We start from the raw sequence: 25,146 nt of genomic DNA, 5'->3' as shown, positions 1-25,146 counted from the left end.
CTAATTGCATAAATAAAGGCTATTTTATTAGATAAATTTTTTAAGCCTAATTAAGCCACGATTAGCAAAATTTTACTGTAGCATCACATTCAGTAATCATAAACTAATTAGGCTCAATAGATTCGTTTCGTGAAATAGTCCAGAATATAGGGTGGGTTTTATTAATAATATATATTTAATACTTCTAATTAGTATCCAAACATTCAATGTGACGAGGACTAAAAAAGGTTATGTGGAAACAAACATGCCCTAAAACTTTTTAGGCTCTGTCATATCGGATGTTTGGACACTTATTATAAGTATTAAATGTAGACTATTAATAAAATCTATCCATAATCTTAGACTAATTCGCGAGACGAATCTATTGAGCCTAATTAATCCATAATTAGCCTATGTGATGCTATAGTAAACATGTGCTAATTATAGGTTAATTAGGCTTAAAAAATTTGTCACACGAATTAACTCTCATTTATGTAGTAGTTTTATAAGTAGTCTATTTTAATACTCCAAATTCATCCTAAAGTTTAGTTCTGGATCCAAACACCACCAAAGTCTCGGAGACTTGTGGTTAGTATCAGATTCCTTGACTTTTTGTGCATATTATGATGGATCCAACAAAGCTTGCTGTGTGTCACATAGGCCTATCCGCTGATGTGGTGACAAACAAGCAGTGAAAGCTACCAGTCACTCAGGGAAGCTTCCTAGCAAAGCAAAGCACCCTTCTCCAGAGTCCAGAGAGCACAGGATCGATCACCTCAAGCTGTGTTCTTCAATGGCCAAGAAAGGCAAGAACAGCTCTACCAGAAAACCCTCTGCACCATCTTCTTCCTCCTCCTCTGCTGCAGCTGACGGCGATCGATCATCGCCATCGCCATGGCTGCGGCTGACCGCCTTCGCCGTGCTCACTGCCCACTCCGTCTTCTCTGCATATCTGGCCGGAGATGACCTGAGATTAGTTGCTCTCGTCGCCGTCGGCTACCTCCTGATGCTGGTGCTGCTGTTCTATGGCCTGGCTCAGCCTGTTCCCCAGAAGAGAGACTAGCTGATTGATGCTGCAGCCTGCAGCATACAGTCCAGAAGCATCAGCAGCCATGTACATGTACCATCTGACCTGCCTTTTTTTTTTGCTGATTTTCTTGCATGGTTTGATCTTGCCATGGATGTATGTGTTTGTATGTTTAATTACTCCAAGAGTATGAAATGCATAAGCAATTCAGAAGAAGCTAGTACTAACTATGGAGTTCAGTATACACTTTGCACAACTGCACTGAGTTGTTACAGTTAATTGTACATAGCTGCTACTAACTATATAGTCTTATATGCTGATCTGGATGACTGGATCAATGCTTTCTTTGAGTGTTTACACGCTTTGAAGCTGCGATCATCGTCGTCAGCTCGGATTTATGATTTTAGTGGTTGCATAAATAGGAGGCATGTGATTGATCTGAAACGTCTAGATGGTATAAAAGCACTTGAACAAGACAATTCTTTGAAGCTCACGGCAGGGGGATAAACAATCTTCTTCTCATCAAAACAAAAGCTCCATGTAAACAGTGTGGAAAAAGACATGAGCTTGAGTCAGGGATATGCTTTGGACAGACATCATACCAGTAGTATAGTATCATAACCAGGGAGGGCTTTGAAACCACCGTCCAGCGGAGCACGATTATTATGGCTTTTCGGCCACGATAATCGCGGTAACCGTGACGGCGGTATCGTTGGCTTAGACAACCCTTATAAGAATTGGAGATAGCTTGTTCCGAAAAAAGAACAGAAATTTTACGTTGTAATTCTTTAAATTTTTTGAGAGGATATTTTCTTGAACAAACCATTAAAATGAGGCATCGAATAATATTGTTAATATCATGTCCATTCAATCTTCGAAAAATGAACATTTCAATAGGTCTCTTTAAAATCATTTGGACAAATTACGGGATTTAAATAAACATTTGTATGCAGAGTAAATTACTGTAAGTAGGGTAAGAAAGAACTGGCTAAGTAATCTTGCAAATCAGTCCCCATGTTTTTAACCTCTTGCAAGCATATATGTTATTCTTGATATGCGTTTTAAATAAAGAGAAACTATGGCAGGCTCGCACAAAACCATCATAAGTAAAACCACTACTTTGTGTAACTGCCCAGCTCGACGGATTTGACAAAAACATTGCATATCCCAATTGTATATGATCAATCGTCCTAACTACATAGTTTTCCCTACTTTTCCAAGCAGTGCTGATCTAATCACAACAGGAACTTCACTTTCAGCTCCTCCAAACCAATCACTGTGTCCCAACATGACTTCCAGAATCCAGGGTGTTGAAAATTTCTAAATGGACATCACATGACAACGTTCAAGGATCACCATAAATAAACCTTACTTTCAACTAAAAATAATAAATGAAGTCCATTTAATTTGTCATTATGTGGTTATGAATTGAAGCAGAAAAGGTAATATCTTAGCAACAAATCCTGAATTTCTGACTGATTGAAAGTCACTGTCCCTTGTTTTTCTTCCCTCGCTTGTGTACGAGCTAAAGTCTCTGGAAATGTTCAAGTATTTCTGGTGAAATAATTGCCCTGGCTAATTAGTTAGAACCTAGACCACAGTTAGAGAGAAAAAAAAAGAACTTATTTAGCCATTAGTAAACCAGAACTCTTCAAAACATCATTTATTTAGCCATTGTCTGTTTCATCGTACTATTTTCTTTTTTTCTTTTATCTTTGTTTGTCTTTTACTGAGACACAGTGACTCTTTTACCCTCATCATTTTTTCTTCTTCTCTTCCCTCTTCCTTGCCTAGCCGGCGGCTCCCGGGGCGCGGGCGCGCGGAGAGGAGGCGGCCAGGCACGGCGTGGCGGCTCCAGGCGCGGGCGGCGCGGCGCGACTGGCAGGCACTGGCGGCGCGGCGGCTCCAGGCGCGGCCGGCAGGCGCGACGGGCTCCAGGCGGCCAGGCGCGGACTCCAGAAAGCGGCTCCAGGCGGCGGCTCCCCGTCCACAGCAAAGCTCCCCGACCGCCGTTTTGATTCCACTGTTTTTTTTTTCTGATTTGCTCTGACTGAAAGGCGAGGTTTCTTGCAGATGTGTTTTTGCAGGTACTCCTATGTTGACATTCATTCATTGATTCTATAATATTCTTTGACAATCATATATCGAAATTTTTTGGCATGGTTCCCATAATCTCAGGATACACTTCAAATCTGCTAAACTACCAATTTATAAAAATGCAAAGTGAACAGGGCCAGTATTATTTTGCTGTTCTGTATCACTCGAGTTCATATCCTATTTTCTATGATTATTTATTCGAAAATAAATAATTTTTATATTTTTAATTAATTTCTGGAATAATATATGGCTAATACAAGGCTTTCATTTAAAACAATCTAATGCGTGAATTTTAGCGTTTTGGCATGACTATCTTATTTGCCAGTGGTGTTTTGGAGATTTCTTGTTTGTTAGTGGTGTTTTGGAGAGTTCTTGTTTACTAATAATGTTCTGGAGAGGAGTGCTGACTTTACGGGTGGTGTTTTGACAATTTTTCCCGTCAAATAAGAAAGAAAGCGAAGGAAATATATATATATGCTCATAAAAATGTGTGCTTGTTATATTTAAGTAACTCCAAGAATCGAATGTATGAGCAATTCCAAAGCCGCTAAAAAAAAAACTATGGAGTTCAATATACACTTGCACAACTGCACTAAACAGAGTTGTTACAATTATTGTAGATATACTGATCTGGATCAATGCTTTCTTTGAATCTTTGTACGGGCTTTGCTAGTTTTATCCTCGTCGTCGTCGTCTTCTCAAATTTATGCTTTTGCGGCTGCATATATAGGATGCGTTCAAGTGATCAAACATATGGTTTGGTACACAAGAACTTGAACAAGCTACACAATCCTTTGAAGTTCATGGCAGGAAAAAAACAATCTTCTTCACATAAAAACAAAAGCTTCCTGTAAAAAAAAAGTAGCGCAAAAGAAGTCAGGACCTTCAGAGTTAAGGATAGGCTTTTGAAACTCATCACACTAGTAGTAACTAGTAAGGATAAAAAAAAATAGAGATTCGGGATTACCACACTGAATACCAGAAATATCAGAAATTTTATGTTCTCTCGTGATATTTATTTTGGAACTATTCCCATCCGATCTTCCAAATATGAAATTTTCAATTGAATTCTTTAAAATTAATTGAATAAACCATGGGATTAAAAAATATTTGTTTGAGAAGTAGTAGATTGCTGTAAAATTAATAAAGAACTATGTACGTAATCTCTGAATATGTGAGGTCTTACTAGTTACAATTCAAATTACTCTCCCCATGTTTTCAGCCTCTTGCAAGCAAATATGTTGTTCTTGATACTGCAGTAACTTTGCAAACTGAAAATAGTTCGAAACATGATGCGTTAGCATTTTAAACAAAATATCTCTCAACAAATTACCATGAGTTAAACCAAATTACCTGAGATGCTTTTAGGTCAAGCTCATCCCATTCAAAAGACGGATTTGTACCTTCAACAATTCCAGCGCCAGCATAAACTAAAGTGCTATGACCCTAGAACAGGGAAAACAGCTTTGTAACTAACCAGCTCTTAAGATAAGGTAACAACATGAACATGTTTGATAAAAGCATTGCATATCCCAATTGTATGGTTATTCATACTAGCTGCACTATGTGTTCTTACTTTTCCAAGTAATGCTGATCTAATCCCAACAGCAAACTCACTTTCTGCTCCTCCAAACCATCCAACAGGTCCAGCATACATTCCACGGTCGAAAATTTCTGAAATGGAGAGGACAACATAACATTCATGGATCACCACAAACAAACCTTGCGTTCAACCAAAATTCATTTATAAAGTCCCTTTGGTTTTTCATTATCAAAATAAGGTTGTAGCCCGAATAGATTATAGAGGCACATACCATAGTCTTGAATGAACTGGCGCGCTTCTTCAGTGGGCAGACCACAAACAGCTGGGCTTGGGTGAAGAGTATTTAGGATGTCAAACTGACAAGGCCAATACAAAAGATCAGATTGAGTGTGCTGATTTTTCAACAATCAGAAACAAAGAAGATCTGGAATTTCTTGTAAAGGAAAATCCAAAATTCTGAATGGTTCCGAAATAAAAAGCTGAAGAAGGGCCCTGAATCATAGTCTACCTCGTCACCTTCATTCCTTATTCTCGCAGCTAACTGAGCTGACAAGTGTTGTACTCTTGGAAGTTTCCGAAGGGCCTTGCTGGGGTGGACAACCACATCATCACATATCATCTGTAAAATAGAACATATTCCTTGGTTGAATAAAACTGCACTAACCATGTTTTTCCCCATTGATATTCTTGTAACCAGGACAAAACAACTATGGCAGGATCATGCTGAAAAAACAGTCAGTGTAAAACTCAACTTGCCTCCAGCTTCTTTTTTATGCTGTCCCGTACTATAGTAAATTCATTATCCTCTTTGCTACTGCAAGAAAATTAACATTTATATGAGTACCTCCTCCTATTTTCACACACGGTCTTAATATCACCTCAAATCATTCAGAGATAGGCTCATTTTATGTTTATTAATTGAAGAAGGAAAGACACCTTAGCAGCAATTCTTGACCAATTTGAAAGTCCTCGGTTGTTGTTTTCCCCCTTGCTCGTGTACCAGCTAAAGCCTCACTGGAAATGTTTAAGTATTTCCGGTGAAATAATTGCTCTGGCTATTCAGAATATTTGCATAAAATGAACATTAGTTAGAACTTAGACCACTGTTATTTAACATTAGAAACCGAAAAAAAAAAGAGAGAGAAACCATCCAAGTTCACAAAAATATAGTAGGAGATATTATAGTAAACCATTTTGAATCAAATCGATACAGTAGATCACACAAAAAAATGTGATGAAGGAATAAATAAGTGCCTTCGGCTTTCAGAATAGAATTGACATACACTATTTCCAACAAATGCAGGAGCATCAGGTGGCTGTATGCAGAACTGATAAGCATTTTGGCCCTCAACCTGTATTCAGTGTCAGAAAGATCTAAATTGCTTTAACATCAATACAAGAGATGCAACATACCTTCAAACATGCCAACAGTTCAACAGGGTCAATGCAAGTGTCAGTAATATATCTGCTACACCTTGCCAGTACAACCTGCAGAGAACATTGATAAGTAAAAGAAACAGGGCAAAGCTCATATCAAAATAATGATCATAACAAAACTTCTCTAGATCTTTTTTCTCTTTGACAAACAGTGAAGTTAGTTTACCTTTACTAATTCCCTTTGCTTCCCTTTGATCATCTGAAGAGCCTTAGTAACGGCAAGATCCCAAGATGCCTTTGTAGGGACATGATTAAGGTTTGCAATGGTTGTTTGCAGGGTGGAATTGTTCACCTTAATTGAGCTGGATGAAATCTGCACAAAGCACGTCCAGGTTACTGTCTTCCACATGATTGAAAAAATTGGAAGAAAGAGAAATGCATACTTTCTGCAAAGTTGACTGGAGCTCCTTCACAGCCTTTTGCCATGTCCAAGAAAGTGAATCATCCCATGCAATCGTTGTTGCAAGAACTGAGCTCTCTTCAAGCTCATTGAACTCAACCTAAACCAAGTATCAGCACACTTCTAAGGTGTCAGTACCACATTCCATTTGTTTCAATCCATAATTGGGATGATCCCTGGTAATTGCACAAGAACCTTACCTGAGGAACAATGAAGTAGAATGATCCAAATTCCTCCCATTCAACCGAGTGGTCACTAGTCGCATCGAAGCGGATAGCGCCATAGGCGCGAATCAGTGGGCAGTCTCTCGAAAGAAATCTTTATGGACATAGATCAGGTCATTGGCACAACAAACATCAGCATGAAGCTCATTGAAAAAAATATAGATAAACAAAGACAATCATGAAACAACGATCAAGATCATTCCAATATACTAAAAGATCATGTGAAAAGCTCAGTGACAAGATCATGTGAAAAGCTCAGTGAGACACGGTACAGGTTTTGTGCATCATAAGAAGGAAAGAGTACACAAGAGGTTCGATCCACTTTCAAGTGAACATTTTCCCCCTTCTTTATTTCTTTATTAGGAAGAAAGTACAGGAGTATTTTCAATTAATCTAACTTAATATTGTCAACATTTAGTACTAGTGGTTATTAACTCTGTTTTAGGTGATAAGATGTTTCAGTTTATCCTATATTTATATAGATACTAATTAATCTGGATATATATAAAGTAAGTATGTTAGTTCATAGATAAATATAGAGAAACCAAAATATCTTATAAAATACTCCCTCCATTCCAAAATGAATTTATTTCTCCACCAACCTCGTCATTTCAACCAATCATAACAATTCTCTATTTATTTTTCTCAATTATTTTTCACTTAAATGTTATATTTTGGGACGGAGAGAGTAAAAAAAAATGAAGATCATGGAGTAATATATTGCTTAAATTTGCTACTGATGCTTGATTGCTATTCGACCATTAATTACCTTTTGATGGCGCGCCAGTCGCTGAGGGAGAAAGGCTCCGTCCCGCGGAAGAAGACGGCGGATCCGACGCCGGCGACGCTCACCGGCCGCTGCCATTGCTCCAGAAGGCCACCGGCTCCATTTCCGTTGCCGCCGCCGCCGCCGCCGATTGCAAGTGCCGGCCGCTCGGGCAAGGGCGCGCGCGCGGAGAAGAAGCAGCGCGGCAGCAGCGAGCCCTGCGCGTGCAGCCACTCCACGGCGTCCCCTCGCTGCCGCACCGGCACCTCGATGCGGATGACGCCCGACGGGGACGCCGGCGGGTCGGCCTCCAGCGCCGCGACGGCCGCCCTGAGCTGCCCCACGGCGTCCCGCGGCGCCCCCGCCGCCGGCAGCGCCCGCGTCTCCCGCACCGCCACCGCGCCGCGGTCCCCGGCCCCCGCCGCGCACCCGTTCATCGACAGCGCGCACGACGGCCGCCGCGCCCATCTCCCCACCTATATGCGTACGGCCGCCGCAACGACACACCAAGAAATGCACCACCACCGATCAGCTCCAAAGAGAAGAGCGCAAAAGCAAAAGAAACCAGCAGGACGACGACGACGACGGCCGCGCACGTACGAGTCTCGCGGACGCCGGCGAGGCCAGGCGGCGGCCGGAGGAGGAGGAGCACCGAGGCGAGGGAGACGGCAGGGCCCGCGGCGCCATTGGGTTGGTCGCGCTCGCGCGAGAGCGAGCGGGTGCACCCCACGCGCGTGGAGGCGTCGCGTCGCGAGGGGAAACCGCGAAGAGATAAGAGGAGATTCCCTCGGTTTCTCGTGGGGATAAGTGGCACAACCGTAATTTTTCACGCGCCTGGCAGCACACGTGGCAGATCCCTATTGGTCAGAGTGGGCCGCGAAAAATAAAATAGCCGTAGAGAAACTAATCATCCACGTGGACACGTATAGGTCGCGAAAAGGCTAATGCGCGCGGTCGCGCGGAACCTAAGCTGCCTCGAAACGCGGATACGGATACGATACGCGATACATCGATACCGGATACAAAAACGCATTTTCCTATATGTGATACGGGCATACGCGTATATATAAAAAATTAAAAATACAATAATTTTGAATGTAGAATATGCACAAAAAAATATTTGGCAGCACAACTGCACAACAACTGAATTTGAAGCCACCATTCACCAAATCACCAATGCATAAATCAATGCTAAATAATCTCAGCAAAGCAAGTCAATGGTGCATAAATAAGTCTATGACTTCAAATTTAACTCAATAAATAGATAGCAAGACTAGATAAATTAAATGTTCATTTCATCTATAGAAACCGAAGTGGATGAAGAAAATCACAGTTCAGCGTGCTGAAGAAAATCAACACCACCATCAAACAACTCGTAGCTATCTCCTTCAACATCCCACATTGTTGATGGGCCACTGTAGCATTCTTTAGATTTTCCAGAAAGAAGACGCATATTTTGGTGCACAAACACATACTGGCGTGGGGATAATAAGGTTGGCCGGATTGGCGGGGCCGGACGTTCTACGACGATCCGAAGGTGAGGTACACCATGGACCTGCCCATCGCAGGTGGGACGAGAAGCACACGGAGTGGCTCCGCGCGCACCCGGAGCTGGAGGGAGGCGGCGAGCATGTCCTGATGGTGTCTGGGTCACAGCCGGAGCCATGCGGATCGCCGGTGGGAGGCGGTGTCATTCGTTTACAGCGGCGAAGAGGTGCAACCACGGCGCAAGCGGCTGCACGACGATGGAGATCGGGAGATCGGGAGAGAAGCAGTGAGCCAATGAGTGGGATTGGGGGAGGAGAAGTGGCGGAGGAGATGAAAGAGGAGGGGGCGCGACGCTGGCCGACGGTCGTCATCGGCAGCTCGGCGGTGGCGAGGCGGCGGCGCCGTGAGGACGAGCCTGTTATGGGAGGCCAATGCGCGCGACCGTGGGAGTCCATGGGCTACCTGAGAGCAAGAAAGAAGTTAAAATATATTGAGTAAAGTTTACAGTCGGTTCTAAAGTTACAGCGAGGTGTCACGTAGATCCATGATTTTCTAAAATGCACTTTGAGATTCAAAATCTTGTTTTCATGTATCTATGCGGTTCAAAACTTGTTTGATTTAGTTCGGGCATCGACGTGGCATGACACGCGTGCATGATTCTTACATTTCCCCTCGAGCTTACCATTTAACCCCTCTCCAACACCTTAAGTGCATAGGCTAGAAAACCTTATTAATCCCCATCGTTGCTCCTAGGGTTTACCTGCTACGAGCTTCACCCAGAAGCGATTCGTGAGGAGCGGCGGAGGTGGTGACGAGGTGCTTGAAGGGTGGCGGTGTGGTGCGTTTTTTATGGCTAATACAACTAGCTCAGTTCGAAAGAAAAGGGCGAATTTAGTTGAATGATATATATACATTCTTTTTTTTTACAATATGAGCGAAGTACAAAGCAGTCACCATGGTTCCATAGTGCATATTGGTATGAGGTATGACCTGCATGTATGATTACTTCACTTTTAATTCACGTACAGAGAATACATACCCCTAAACAAAATAATATCATTTTTATTTATTTTTTTTACTTTTTGACCGTATCATTTCTCTTCTGATAATACTAGTCGAGCTCCCATTCATTTTTATTGAGTTGTACAGCCAACGAAACGGTTCTAACTCCACCAAAAAATAAAGTGAAGCAGGATTTGAGTAGTTAATTACATCGTTTGTTTACAAGAAGAGTGATTTCGAGTAGCTCGATAGCTTGTTACAAGAAGAAAGTAGTGTCTTGGAAATAACGTTGCTAATCTGCCACGTCGCCTTCTATATTTATAATCCGAAGTTTGTAGACACATAAGATCAATCAACCAATCACTTGCATACACAAAACAACATATTCCGTATTTCTTCTTTCCAAAAGATCTCTACGTGTATTGAGCCACAAAAGTTATCTCCTAGAACGGCAGTGGCGTAGTACACACCTACAAATGTGAAGATGCTTTTGTCCATCAGCCACGTCTTGCGAATATGTAAGCTGACTAATGTACATTAACACCATCGTTTTTTTCTTATGGTTATACTTATAAGTAAAAACTTAAATTTTTAAATTTAAAATTAAAGTTGATTTTAGAAGTTTTTTCATCGTATTTTATTTTATAGCCTTTGCTTTCAGATCGCTAAAAACACGTATATAAAAGTATTATCCATAAATTATTTTTTATTGTAAATATACAGTTTGGCGTTTTCATTCAAAAAGCAAAAAAGATGACCCCCTAGGCATAAACTAACATGCAATTTTACTGCCATTGCACGCTATTGACATTAAACAATCAGTTTGATTGAACCACCATAACCACAAGCAGAATGTGAGCCGCATGTACTAGAAATGGAAAAGGCTTATCGCCTAGAAGCAAGTTCAGAATTTTGCCGAGCTTGAATTATTGCAGTGCAAAGGTTGCTCATTGAATAAGTGCTACACCGTTAACTGAAAAAAATTCCTCAAAGGAAACATGGCAGTTCTTGGAATCTCTAGACTGCGCAACAACCACAAAGTGGACGCAAAGCAAGATGTTTTTCAAGTCATCTCAGTTTCAGATTTGAAATGGAAGTACAACCTGAGAAAATCAAGGCTTGAGGGCCACCGCTATGCCGACCTTTGAGCTCTTCTCAATGGCCTTGGTGTCAACTTCTGCTGAGATGGTCCACAGTGACTTGGGCCTCCATTCGTGCTGGAGCAGCGCGCTGGCCTTGCCAGAATTGTTGAAGCGGGCCTTAACAACAGTCAGCGGATCGAGAGTGTGCTGAGTACCGAAGGTAAGGCTGTTCTCATTGCTTGAGAAGCTGTGGGTAAGCTCAGCTCCAACAGCTGTGGCCGAATGATTCACAATGTGGTAATAAGATGCAGTGAGGCTATCTCCCTTGTTGTTCCTGTAAGAAAGTTGTTTACGTTTCTGAGATTTTTGGTAGGCAATGCAATCAGGTAGGTAGTCCTTACAAATAGGCCCAGTATATCTACCTAAAGATGAAGCTAATGAAGATCGATGTTTAACCAACAAGTGTGCAAATCAGACACTTGTCTCTAGATTCTTACAGCATATTTGTTTGACTTCAAAAAGAATATAACACCAAACATCAGCTTTCAATGTTGGCGCCTAGTGGAAATTATCTTCACAGTACAAATTCAAGTATAATAATAGTAGCTTTTGAATAATACTCCCACCGTTCAAAATATAGAGTGTATTTTACTTTGTTAGGGCAAAGGTTTGAGTGTTTGACAAACAATTACTCCCTCCATTCCACAAGACTTTTTAGCATTTTCTACACTAATGAATCTAGACATATATAAACAATATACATTGATATATAGATGAATCTAGACATAGCCAAAATGTCTTACAATATGAAACGGAGAGAGTACTTGCTTATGATTATACTTGTCACTTAACTGATGTATTAATTGATTAATCTTTGGTCAAAGTTTTGCCCTAACAAAACACAATGTGCCTTATGTTTTGAAATGGAGGGAGTAATCACAAACATAGCCTATAAACTACCTTTCTCTTTGCGGTTCACTAGAGAACACATATCAACTACAATAAGATATTAACACTGATAAGTTTACTCTAGTTTTATTTCTGGTTTCATCATATGTTTCCTACCATTATTTAAGGAGGTAGAGGGTAGATCATGAAACCTGGTCAATATATATAATTTAGTTAATTCAAACTCTATTTGGGATACAGCCTGTCAGCCTACAGGTAATAGAAGGCAAGAACAGACGCATTGCTTCTAGCAGGACACACGGAATGGTGACTAGGATTTATAGATGTCAATTTCACAGCTGAATGAGCTGTGAAGTTATAAGAAGGAAATAATTCTGATACATTCACTATAGCCAGAACACTTACAGGTTCAATGATGCGATAAGATCATCATTAGTGAAGCTCAATCCAGCATTGTATTTGGTCAAGTTCCCAGTGGCAGTATCAAGTGAGACATCAGCACCAACAGCAAGAGCCTTGGTACCAAAAACACTGGAGAGATTGACTACAGGATTGGCAGTCAAACCAATGCTTGCACTAACACCAGCATAATCATGCAAGTACTGAAGCTCAAACTGCAACCAGAAAGTAGAAGTGTGAAGACAACCAAGCAAGAAAGTTTCATTTAAAATAAGAAGTCGTGTGGAGGATGAGAAAGTTACCTTTCCAGATCTTTGATCGGGAACAGCAAAGCTTAAGATGGACTTCAATCCTGGTGTAAGTTCATCGACAGTTACAGTAGTAACAACCTAGCCAAAGTAAAGCAGTCAATACCAAAATGGGGGAGAATGACATGACAGCTAATCACCAAACATATTGCTCAATGCATCCAAAACTAGTACTAGCATATTTGCATGTTTTCAGATAGCAAAATAAAAAAAATCATGTGAAACAAGGATTTCAGACCATTGGAACATAACAGGCGATCACAAAATATGAGCTGTGTGCAAGTTTATATGAGTGCACACGGGTGTGTGTGAGAGTCATACATTTGAGTCTGAGTTTGCTTTCACATCTACTGTGATGTTCTTGTTCTTTATCTGTGACTGGATCTCACCAAAAATCAGATCAGCCTTCTTTGTGCTGGTAGCAGTGATTGCCTGCATCAAGGAATAACATATAAAAACCCAAAACAAATAACATCATAGTTGTCAAAACAAGCATGACTGTAACAAAACTGCGTAAGACTGTAAGGTGAGCACAAATTATAGAGGAAAAACAACTCCAAGATAACCCTCAAATATGCATCCTCGCCTCTTTTACCAGCTATCATAAAAAAACATTTAATTGATTAGTACAGACTCCATAGTTCATTATTCCAGCAATACCAGACAGTTAATTTAGGAAAAAAAAATCTCGTTCATCCATGCTTCTATTAGAAGGATCACTTCAATTGTGCCACTATAGCCTGTTGCATCAAGGGATTTCTCGTATAGCTTATAGTTTTTCTCTGTCACAAGCAAACCCTTAGAAAAGTGTACTTGCACGATGTATGATGTATCAAACAAGAGCTCACCCTGCTCCATTAGTTTCCCGTATTCGCTTAACAAGGGTAATTAAACTATTGTTCTCCAACCAACACACTCAGATTCCATCTCTTGGAAAAAAGTTTCAACCACCAATCAATTCCCAAGCATGCTGTTGTTTCAACACAACTCCTTACCTATCGTTTTCAATGGAAAAAAAAAATATCTAAATCTGCCTAGCACAACGGTTCCTCCTAATCATCTCTTGGCCAATGCTTTAGCTTACAAATCCTCCACCATTAAGCAGTGAAAGAACGCACACAAGCCACAGCACATCGGCATGCCGCAAGCGCGGTTGACTGCGGAGCAATCGATGACACATTAGCACGATATGCTAGGGCCACTAAATCACGCAAATAAACTTAAAAAAAAACGCATTCCCCACACGGCCCGGATCAGGGCAAGCCTCTTCCTGGCAGGAGCACGCGAGTCAACAAGGAGAGCACGAGCACTTACGACGCCATTGGAGGTGTAGGTGGTGAGGGTGAACTTGTGGTCGGTCTGGTAGTCCCTGTACAGCAGATCTGCAGCGAGCGACTCATCAACAACCCAACAGAAAAAGATAAACCAAAACGAGAAGCACCAAGCAGCTCGAGAAATGAACGAAGGAATCCCTCAAGAAACGGGGATGAGGGGTGGATGAGGCGGGCAGGTGAGGTGCTCACCCCTGGCCTTCTTGCCGATCTCGGGGTAGAGCCCTGGCCCGACCATCTCCTCCCTCGGTCCTCGTCGACGCGGCGCGACGCGGCGGTGCGTGTGCGCGGGCTGGGAGGCAGGGAGGCGGCGGCGGCGGCGGAGGAGGGGGTAGGGGAGGGGAGGGGAGGGGAGGGGAATAAAGGCGGAGAAAAACACAGCGTGTGAGAGGCTGTCGTGTGGGCCCAGATAAACCCTAGATTATTTCCTTATGATTATTCTTTTGTTAGGATGTTTTTTTCCTTTGATATTTTTCTTCATCTTTTTTTCCCTTTCCTGTTCAATCTTCAATGTTATGCGTGTTATGTTTAATTTCTGTTTACTATTACCTCCCTCCTAATATAACTATATTTGTAAATTATCACGTCTAATATTTGACTGTTTGTCTTATTTAAAAAAATTATAAAAAGTATAAAAAAATAGTCACACATAAATACTATTTATGGTTTATCATTTCGTGATAACAAAAATGCCAATCCTAATTTTTTAAAAAAAATATAAGACAGATGGTCAAACATTGAAAATAAACGGTGCAAAAATACACTTACCGTGGAACAAAGGGACTAGAATTTTTAGATAGGTGATTGGTTGGATTATATTATAGGACTTACAAGTACTTCATTTTGGGGACAAATTAAATATTTTACAAGAAGCAACAAATAACTTTAAAAAGGTGTTTTTACGTAATACAGTAGAATATTTTTTGAGAAAAGATACTTTTAAAGACATATGTATCAAATAAATACGTGGCAATAATCATGTGAAGTAGATGAGTAGTAGAAATATTTTGTGAACGCACAAGTGTAAACATCATTAAATTACACCATTGTAACTAATTGAATAATACTTTTAATCACTCATTGCAAACAAAATTGTTTCTTTGAAATTTTTTACAACAGAATATAAGCGTTTAGCATTTTTCTTAATTCACAACTGAAAGTATGTAAAACTAAACTAGCTGCCCAGCAACATTTATGTGTAGCTCATGTTGTGTCCCTATCATTTTTACTTGATTTTTTAAAGCAGCTGAGTTCACAGGCTGGAGCTGTGTAGTCTGCTGAGACTTGAGAGCATCAAAAGGGTTTATTCTTTTCCAAACCAAGTGGTTGAATATGAGGATTCTAGAGTACTGATGCAACAAGGTGTACATTATTGGGTGGTGTATATGTACATGATTGAGTGATGTATATGTAATCAAATATTCCTTTAAATTATTTTCATGGATTAATACGTGCTTAGGTTCCCAATCATCAAGTCATAGATAGTAGATACTGTATATGGTGTCACATAAGTGCAGTGAAGAATGTTTGAAACTTGACCCCAAAAAAAAACGTTGATATATGCAATCTTTATCCAATGGCCTATGGGCAAAGTATTACCATTTTTTCCTTGCGGCTAAAACAGAAAGAATACCTACTTTTGATTAGTCTAACGCGTGAATGTATTGTGGAAGTAGAGCACATACTGAATCTAGTTTTAAGAGCCTACTCAATGTTTGCTATGGAATTTTTTTTTCAATTCATCATAAGCCACCTAATTATATGAGAAAATCCAATACCATTGACAATCCCTACTTTTGATCATTTTAGCACTTGAACGTATTAGGAAAGTACAACACATATCAGCGGTGGATCCAGAATAAATGATAAGTACATAATGTTCTAATGTTCTAATAAAATGAGTAGTCAAATGTAGGTTCAAATTTAAATCAAAGACACTAAACATAAAAAATTGGAAGGAGTAAAATACAATGCTATGTTTGGGGGAAAAAGGAAAACTATCTACAACATTTTTTTCAAATTGAATTTTGAAGCTTAAAATTGAAGAAGAGTATAAAACCAACCCATCAAAAAAATTTAGACTTATACTAGCCCATGATCCTACCCAAGCCAGTAGCCCAGGCTTTGAGGGCCGCGTTTATGTGGCCCAAAAACAATTAAACGAGATATTAAGGGGATGTTGGTTTTGGGTGTGTTTTGATCATGGCAAGAAATGTTATCGCATTGCTCAGCTAGGTCTAGGTCCTTTTTGTTTTGTAGAAATAAATCAAACATTTAAAAAAAATTAACCTAGCAATTAGCTTGAAACAGTTGGTTTAATGCAGTAGAAGAAAGTTTTTAGAGATGCATTATTTTTGAAGTGTGTAGCAAATAATCCATTTAAACAATCGGTGAAGAAGTGTATCCATTCTATAATTCTATGTACGTACATGTTTTGCAAAGGAAGTGAAAAATGCCGAAATACAGTAAAATTGCAAACAGAAAAACTAATAACCTAGGACGTTGTTTTGAAACTTGAGACATGGCATCCTTTCGAATGGACGAGATTTATAGGAATTTTGCAAGAGTTCAAATCAGATATGTTTGCTTTCTGTGAAAAATAGAGGAATTGTTTCCATTGAAAAGGAATGCAGCACTTTTTCCCTTGTCCTAAATAAACGCATGGAAAAACATTCCAGAGAAATACAATAAAAAACCCATATATTGTTCCAAACAAACACTATTGTTAACTTTTATTCACCACCACTTTTCGCTTCTGCTTAGACTTATAATCTAAAATTTGATTTTTTTTTAATTTTAAATTTAGAGCTGATTTTAAGGTTTTTTACTGAATTTTATTTTTCAACGTTGACTCTTAGATCGTTAATTATAAAAGTTACATAAATTATTTTTTATTTATAAATATGTCGTTTAGTTTTTTTTACAACTACCCCTTATCTAGTGGATTAGTTATGTTCCTAGATAAAGTTTACGTCGACATGTTATGCATTCTTCTATAACCCTCCATGCTGTTAATACATCTTCGAATAAAATGTTACCACATTTATACCCTATAATTTGTTAGCCATGTTTTTATATTACACAGAAGATAAATATGCACACGCACCAATATACACGTATATCATACTCACAAAATCAAAGATACGCTTCTAACACGTGTTTAATCAAATGGAGACCGGTAATAAATTTCTGACCTCTCTGAAACTCTCTTATAAACATACCTTCAGGCTTCATGTATATAAACACATGCTTAAAGAGATGGACACCAATGTAAATCCATAATCTTACTACAATACGCGAAAGGGTCTGCTGTCTTCTCGTCACAAGACATTTTTTTTATAAGCATAAGTGGAACAACTTATTAACATCTAAAAATTATTTTTACAGTAAAACTTTTATTTACGTGTTTTTTAATCTAAAAGCAAATACTGTAAAATAAACTATGATGAGAAAAAATCACAAAATCAACTTTAAATATAGATTTTAAATTTTAAGTTTTGAAAACATAAGTAAAAAACTGCAATGGATGAGGTTATACTACCCTTTTGTTAGCCACAAATACGACGGGGCAACATACGTAAGCTTACGTCAAACACCTCTCTCGATATAATACCCCATGGCAATGACATCATAAGCCGCCCAAGAATGTGCTTTAAGCATACACGGGCGATTATTTGACTTATTTAGAAAAAACCAAACAACGTATTTATAAATAAATAAAATATTTTGTGAATAATAATTTGATATACATATTTTTCGATCTAAAGTCAACACTAAAAATATCACCAAAATCTACCCCAAATTTAAAAATGATTTTAATTTTAATTTATAATCACGAAAAGACGACGCTGACAGTCCGTGCATCACCATCAACCTGCTCCCTTGCCCAGCATTCTTCAATCAAATCCATGTCTGGAATCCCCCTTTCCTTCCGAAGCACACCTTTTAATTATTATCCACATTCGCAATCACTTGAATTAATGTCGTGTTATCCACAAATCTCGCGTCATCTCTTCTTGACCTTGGGCTGGTTTCGTATTGGGAGAGAGCTCTGGGAATTTAGAGGAGAAAAAAAATTACAGGCGAGATTGCGAAGAGAAAATGATTTTAGCCTCATTGTCTTGTTTGCTAGGACGAGAAGAAACCAGTTGGGAGTTTATGTGGGGATTATATTTCAAGTGATGATGGGTGATTCAGATTTATGTAAACAGTGAAAAAGTGCAAATTTCTACCAAACTCTCACCCTCTCCCTGCGTATTAAATCGCAAAGAGTTTATTACTTAATTTCCTATCCCATCCGCATAAGGAGATCATTGTTTGGCATTTGGACGTTATATTTAACGAAAAATAATCTATGGATAAATATTTTATATATGTGTTCCTAATAGTAAAGTCCGAAAATTGATTATGATGAAACACCCAAAAATCAATATTAAATTTAAGGTTAAATATTTAAATTTTAGCTTATAGCATATGTTTAGCGAAAAGATGTGGGTGTAAAAGTTCCATATTTTTTAACCAAATAAAAACGTTAATAAAGTTAATAGTCTAATCCCATTCAAACCGCATTCCTTTTAAAAACTCGTATTTCAAACTTTTATTGTACGTTTAACAATTCCTTTATTTAAAAAAATTGTGCAAATACGTGATAAAATGAGTTATAATCATATTTTATTTTGCAATAAATTTTATCATAATAAAATAAAAAATTGTTACATAATCTTTTTTTAAGGACGAGTGATAAAACTTACTATGTAAAAATAAAAAATGTTATCTATTTAAAAAGAACTCGGAGGGGTATTTAACCAAACGAGAAAGAAAAGCTCTCGATCCATTCCCAATTCCCATTCGTTTTAGTAGTCCAAAGAGCAGCGAATGTCTCAATCCACTCGAGCTTAAACAAATCGCGGCAAATTTGTATTTTTTTTCTCTTGGATTTTATGCGCAAGATTACGTTGCGATCCGTGGCTGATGGGTTGAATTCGACCCCGCCAGCTGGGTGTGCTGAGATTCCTAGGAGAGGAGGAGGCGATGGCGCCGCGGCCGCACAAGGGGCAGGAGGAGGAGGAGGAGGAGGAGGAGGAGGAGGCGGAGGCGGCGGCGCTGCGTGCGCCGGCGGACGTGATCGCGCGGGTGTTCTCGCAGCTGGACTGCGTCGACCTCCTCAGCTGCTCGCTCGTCTGCAGGTCAGCGAGCACGCGCCCACCCCACCCTCCCACCCCTCTTTCCGGTCGTTGCACGCGACGTGCTCGACGGAATGCCTCCGAGTCTGGCGTTCGTCGAGGGAGAGGTCCCGGAGGGCGAGAATAAGAGAATTCGCTCCTCCTCTGATGCAGTGACCGCATCCATTATTGCTTGATTCTCCGTCTTCTCGGACGATCGCCTGCTCTGGGCAGGAGCAGCGAGCTCCAGTTACAGTCTGAATCATACCTCTGTTCTGCATAGTGTAGAGGTGAACTGGTGGTGGATTCGGATTATCGTTGGTGAATTGGGGAGAAGCCTAAATCCGATTAATTTCTGTGTTTGACAGCAACAAACCTTGAACTCCATCAGTGGATCCTGTTTCCCTAATCCGAGTATAATCTATCTAATTTGTGGAGTAGTCAAGTTATCAAGTAAACAACCAGTATACTATTTCTTGCTGAATTTTCTGGCCTGTGTCACTGCACATGAGTTTATTTACTCTAGTCTTTCAACAGTTGCTAGACTTATAAGTTAAACCTTCATAGGCCCTTTTTCGAGTACCATAAGATTCTAAGAAGTAGTTGGTAATAAGCTGGCTTCTCAAATCAAGAAAACCTAGTTTTTTCAGCTCTGACTTCTAGTTAATCTTCCAATTACATATTCTTATAAGTTAAGTGTTGTTTGGAATAACTTCTAATATCTGGAGATTCTGGGATAAGCTGCAGTTGTGTGAAGCTCCCCAAACAAGGCTAGTCTAAGTGTCACTTGAAAAACAAGTGAATACTGAACAAAAGCCTCATTTTTTGTTCTGTTACCTCTATGCAATTTGCTCCGCACATTTGCTTCTTCTGACAAGAAACTTGCTCACCATTTGTGAATCATCAGGCAATGGTACCGTGATTCCGCGGAGCTGCGAGAGGAATGGAGAAAGGAGTACATGGATGCCTGGAACCAGTTTGGTCTCCATGTCAAGCTGGAGCCACAACCGCCATGCCCGAACTGCTCAAGGTCAATCAAAACCCTGCGAAGCTTGTGTTCCTGAGCATTTTTCACAAGGCCTAGCAGATGGCGCCAGTGCTGTATTGCAGATGAGCCATTGTCGGTTGCTGGCAGATTTGTGTGTTTGGGTAATGGAATATGTATGTACATGGTTCATAAACTGATGTAGGTACATGGCGAATAACTATTCTGTATAATTGTACTGTTGATTGGTCGGGAAGTTCATGAACAAAAGCAAACCATGTTACATACTGGTAGTGATACTAGTGTCAGCAAAAGCAGCATGAGCTACAATAGTTGAACAGTCGTATCATACTGAAATCTGCCAGTAATTGAGTTACATGCACGGGAAACAGTTTTTAGCACACGGATGTAGGTACACCCGTGTGCTTGCATGCCATCTAAATAGTCATTAAAAATATGAAAAAATTTGACAAGATAGATTAGTATGAGTTATATCACTTCATAAATATGCAAGTTTAAATTTAACTTTTACAAGTTATAAAAAAAACAAACAAAACTGAAACTAAGTATACGCATATTAAACTTGCATGTTGGTGAAGTGATATAACTTATATTAAACTATCTTGTCAAATTTTTTCATATTTTTTTATGACTATTTAGAAGACATGCAAGCAACGGGTGTATATACACCCGTGTGCTAAAAAACTGCTTCTTACATGCACACATCACTATTGTGAACCATTGCAATTGTGAACCATTGCATAGGTCCTGAATTTCTGATTTTATAAACCTGTCCGGCTTTGCAGAAAAGAACGCAATGCCTGATAGCCAGATTATGGCACACAGTAAACTCAATCTGATTCAGACGGATTTTCCACATAAGACAAAAACCATACAGAAGACAGCAGACTGTCACCAAATAATATGTCTGAACCTCAAGTGATACCAACCAGGATAATATGTCTGACAATTGGTTTACAAATACAAGTAATGAGCTGCAACTCATGAAAGACTCACTAGATAGCCATCTAATCTAGGTAATAAGTATACGACCTAAAACATACTATCTCACTTAACCATTGCTCTGACATTCATCTCACATAATATGTTTCTAGGATAGTGATTCGTCTGATTCATAATGATTGCAACACAGAAGCATATCCTTTCTACTGTTGGGCATTGGCCTGGAGGAGGCCATCTCTTATCTGCGCAGCGACATCTCTGACAGCTCCAGGGCCATGGGGGATGAACACTGAAGAGGATTTGGAGTTGGCACCAATCTCCTTCATGGTGTCAAAGTACTGGGTAACCAGGACCATGTCCATGATATCCTTTGCACTAGTCCCAGGGACGTTCTCCGAGAAGGCGAGCACACTGTCTCTCAGCCCATCCACTATGGCCTGACGCTGCCTCGCGACACCAACACCAGCCAGGTACTTGGACTCTGCCTCTCCTTCAGCTTTCTTGATCTGCAGTATCTTCTCAGCTTCAGCTTTCTCATTGGCTGCCACCCTCAGCCTAGCAGCTGCTCAACAATCTCCATAAATCAAGACGTTATATGAAGATGATACTGAGCAGGTGTTTTAGTGGAAGATTGGGTATGAATCAATCAATATGTAAATGATGAAATGTAGCTATTATCAATTCAATCTGTGGCAAGAAGGTCAAGATTGATTAAGCATTAGTTTTATGTAGGGGGAAGGGAAATAGTTACTTGCCTGCATTGATCTCATTCATTGCTCTCTTGACATGCACATCAGGCTCGATATCAATGATCAGTGTTTGCACAATCTCATACCCATATGTGGACATTGCCTACAACGTTCTCAAATCCAGTCAGTCAAATATTCTCTTTTCTAGTCTATACGGCAGCACATGATAGACTAACCTTTTCAAGTTCATCCTCAACAGCTTTTGCAATATCATTCTTCTGCTCAAATGCATCATCCAAGTTCAGCTTTGGAACAGTAGCCCTAATGACTGAAAATATTGAGCATAGCGCCATGATAAACAATTCTTTTTGTTACTAGTTAACAACTAAACACAAAACTATATATGATGATAACATGCATATTCTAATAAGCATGGTTTAACTCAATGAACTTTTGGACAAAAATAATGTACAATGCACATACAAAGGAGGTATGGAGGAGTAAAAAAATAAATAAAATTGCTAACTTCAAGCATTTAGCTTAGGGAAGAACAGATTTGAGGACAATATTAGGAAAATAGACGAGCACTTGAAAGTAGAATTTTAAACAGATGGAAGTACAGAAGGCTTACCATCAAAGACATACGACTGGATTTGTCCCTTGGTGTTGCTTAGCTTGTAGAAGGCATCACATGCCTTATCAGCGAGAGCACGATATTGCACAGATGCAACAACAGTTACAAACACATTATCCTATATGCATAAAAAACCCATACATTAGAGTTCAGAAAATTATACAAAAAAGTGAAAATGCATCTGGGTTTCACTACATAACAGAATTATAAAAACAAAAAAGAAAAATAGAATGTGGCTGAAGTAAACCTTTGTCTTTGTGTCACAGCGGACATCCAGCTGTTTCACACGCAGCGAGAGGTAACCAGCAATTTGTTGTCCAAAGCACCAAGGTAAGCAGTGGCACCCAGGCTCCAGAACCCCACTGAACTTCCCAAAGGTTTCTTTGATGGCTACATTTGACTGATCAATCTGCACTAAACCGAGACACTGACCCATGCCTTGCCTGAAAAAAAAAAAGGCTGCCTGACAATGATGATTCCATGTACCAATGCATAAATGACAGCTAAGGGGAGTACAAACGCAAGATTATTCATTCAACGTCCAAAGGACCATCCTAACTTTTAGGAGAAAACTTGAAAGATCGTTGGCAGCAAGTATGATTTCATTTATCGTTTCTGAAACAAAGCTTACAGGAACAGTATACTTGAACAGTAAATGGGATAGTAATTTATACAGACTAAGTTTAACACAGCACAGGTAACAATGCTAGTGACCAATAGTACGAAAAATGTGGATCATGCCCAATAAAAATAACATTATATCATGACAAATCTAAAATAGTTTATAATGCTGCTTTGAAAATTAGTAAATATAGAGACACCACAAAAACAGCTGTATCAATTCAATGACCGAGTGACAACCGAAGAAAATGACAAACTAGTAAGATAGCAAATGAGGAAGACTAACAACATTCATATGCAGTTAGGAACATAGATCAAAGGTGATAATGGTCACCAGGTGGAAGTTCTTGGTCACCACTCTTTAAAGCCTAATATGCTACTGTAAACATGTGCTGACAACAAGATCCATACCGGATCTTTAAGAACAAAATTGGTATGGTTTTGCACCCAAAAAGCACTAACCTTGACCTATAACCAAACTAAAAACAAGAAATTTGACACCTTTCAAGAAATATCATCATCATATATTGAGAATTGATACATTGAAAACTTTCTAAAAAGAAAAGCCTTGAACTTGTATCACAGTTAGTGTAAAAAGGCGCATCATGTGAAATCAGAATCACGATACATGATGACAACTACTACTGGAAATACTATAAGAACATATGATACAGAACAACGCTTTGAAAATTGCTAAGAATTAGGCGAAAAAAAGAACATTCTGAAATATTCAACAGAAGCTAATTCAAAATTTCAAATACCGCAAGAAAAATACTGAAAACATTGGAGGAGAGACAAACAACTGATGTGCAATAAAAAGACTTGGATCAGAAGACATAATCACCACAAATCAAAACGATCCTCAGACCACTGCAATTTAATTTTCCCAAGGTTTAGTAGGGTTTAAGAGCAAAAAGCTACTACCTCCATATTTTAATAGATGTTGTTGTTGACCTTTTGGCACAGACCATTTGTCTTGTTCATAAAACTTATATAATTATCATTTATTTTATTGTAATTAGATTTATTAACAAATGTATCTTAATTATAACTTAATATTTTACATATTCCCACAAACTTTTTAGATATGATGAATGATTAAAAGTGTGATAAAAAAGGCGTCATCTATTAGAATGGAAAATGGAGTACTAATTAACAGAATTCAAATCATACTAAAGAAAAGAAAATTGTCACCTTTCTAGCATATATATACCATATCACGAAATCCCCAAGAGGTGGGCTACAAAGCATAGCCTATGCATACATATAGATCCATCACCAAAACTCGAAACGGCCCTTAATCGCCGCAGTTTTCAACAGTTTCCGCAAGGATCAGTAGGGTTTAACACCACAAGGTACTACTAACCAACCTCAAATCATACGAAAACAAAGAAATGTGTCACCTTTCATTCGCATACCATCCCATCCCACGAAATCCCCCAAGAACCCTAGAAAATTCTCCAAGAAACCCAGACCCGTGCCCACATTATCAAATCCATAACTTTTTTTTTCCCAGGGATCAAATCCACCTAATACTCAGGGAGAGGCAGATAGCTAGGTAGCACAAAAACCTCGCCTCCGGCACAAGGGAAAAAAAAAGAGAAAAGATCTTACCTTGCCTAATCCGTACCGTCGCGAGAAGCAGACGAAAAAGCCGAAGGGTTTCGCCGGAGCAAGCAACACGGGAGGAGGCGAGGCGAGGGAGCTGCGGCCTTGCTGCTTTGGGGTTTTGAGCTCCATGGCCATGGGAGGTCGCGTATATATAGTTATATACGTGAGGGAGAAGAGGAGGCGTGCTCTTCATCGGCACGGAGACGGACGGCCGGAGACGATCGGACGGTGATGATCGCCTGCCTGACGATGCCGCGTTTTTTTTGTTTTTGGTAGCTCTACCTCCGTGGCATGCCGTAAGACTGTACAGGTTTGTCTAAATTTACGAGTGTATATAATGTATATATAGAGCTCATTTATTATCCTTGAAAAAGTATCTCAAGGTATAAACACTTTTTAATGTAAAATGTGTGATACTTTGAGCTACCAAATATTTATATTAAAATTCTTGGTACCTTGAGATACTTTTCAAGGATGATAAAAAAAACC

At 39.5% G+C, this 25,146-nt stretch overlaps 4 protein-coding genes across 4 annotated transcripts; 1 reads left to right on the top strand and 3 right to left on the bottom strand.

Annotated features, from left to right (window-relative positions):
* Positions 1 to 3,565: 3,565 nt before the first annotated feature.
* On the bottom strand, positions 3,566 to 9,702 carry LOC102704835 (isochorismate synthase 1, chloroplastic-like). The gene is made up of 15 exons (XM_040527575.1): positions 9,688 to 9,702; positions 7,477 to 7,949; positions 6,684 to 6,801; positions 6,467 to 6,583; positions 6,250 to 6,396; positions 6,060 to 6,134; positions 5,930 to 5,998; positions 5,583 to 5,701; positions 5,403 to 5,460; positions 5,155 to 5,265; positions 4,918 to 5,002; positions 4,680 to 4,777; positions 4,457 to 4,549; positions 4,290 to 4,374; positions 3,566 to 3,951 (listed from the first exon to the last, which is right to left on the bottom strand). Exons 1-14 carry the CDS (start codon positions 9,700 to 9,702, stop codon positions 4,300 to 4,302), a joined length of 1,653 nt encoding a protein of 550 aa, XP_040383509.1. The 3' UTR covers positions 3,566 to 3,951; positions 4,290 to 4,299.
* Positions 9,703 to 10,851: 1,149 nt separating this feature from the next.
* On the bottom strand, positions 10,852 to 14,336 carry LOC102719793 (mitochondrial outer membrane protein porin 1). Its single transcript, XM_006660502.3, has 6 exons — positions 14,185 to 14,336; positions 13,976 to 14,043; positions 12,983 to 13,093; positions 12,656 to 12,742; positions 12,360 to 12,568; positions 10,852 to 11,379 (listed from the first exon to the last, which is right to left on the bottom strand). The coding sequence occupies exons 1-6, from the start codon at positions 14,228 to 14,230 to the stop codon at positions 11,076 to 11,078; spliced, it is 825 nt and encodes a 274-aa protein (XP_006660565.1). The 5' UTR covers positions 14,231 to 14,336; the 3' UTR covers positions 10,852 to 11,075.
* Positions 14,337 to 18,815: 4,479 nt separating this feature from the next.
* Positions 18,816 to 20,521, top strand: LOC121055345. The gene is made up of 2 exons (XM_040527707.1): positions 18,816 to 19,178; positions 20,062 to 20,521. The coding sequence occupies exons 1-2, from the start codon at positions 19,024 to 19,026 to the stop codon at positions 20,216 to 20,218; spliced, it is 312 nt and encodes a 103-aa protein (XP_040383641.1). The 5' UTR covers positions 18,816 to 19,023; the 3' UTR covers positions 20,219 to 20,521.
* Positions 20,522 to 21,055: 534 nt separating this feature from the next.
* LOC102719512 (hypersensitive-induced response protein-like protein 2) lies at positions 21,056 to 24,759 on the bottom strand. The gene is made up of 6 exons (XM_006660501.2): positions 24,661 to 24,759; positions 22,673 to 22,868; positions 22,423 to 22,543; positions 22,028 to 22,119; positions 21,858 to 21,954; positions 21,056 to 21,664 (listed from the first exon to the last, which is right to left on the bottom strand). The coding sequence occupies exons 2-6, from the start codon at positions 22,859 to 22,861 to the stop codon at positions 21,306 to 21,308; spliced, it is 858 nt and encodes a 285-aa protein (XP_006660564.1). The 5' UTR covers positions 22,862 to 22,868; positions 24,661 to 24,759; the 3' UTR covers positions 21,056 to 21,305.
* Between the last annotated feature and the right edge of the window lie 387 nt (positions 24,760 to 25,146).

Source organism: Oryza brachyantha, chromosome 9, assembly GCF_000231095.2.
Source record: "Oryza brachyantha chromosome 9, ObraRS2, whole genome shotgun sequence".
NCBI classification, from domain to species: domain Eukaryota; kingdom Viridiplantae; phylum Streptophyta; class Magnoliopsida; order Poales; family Poaceae; genus Oryza; species Oryza brachyantha.
This window is presented reverse-complemented; position numbering and strand designations above follow the sequence as displayed.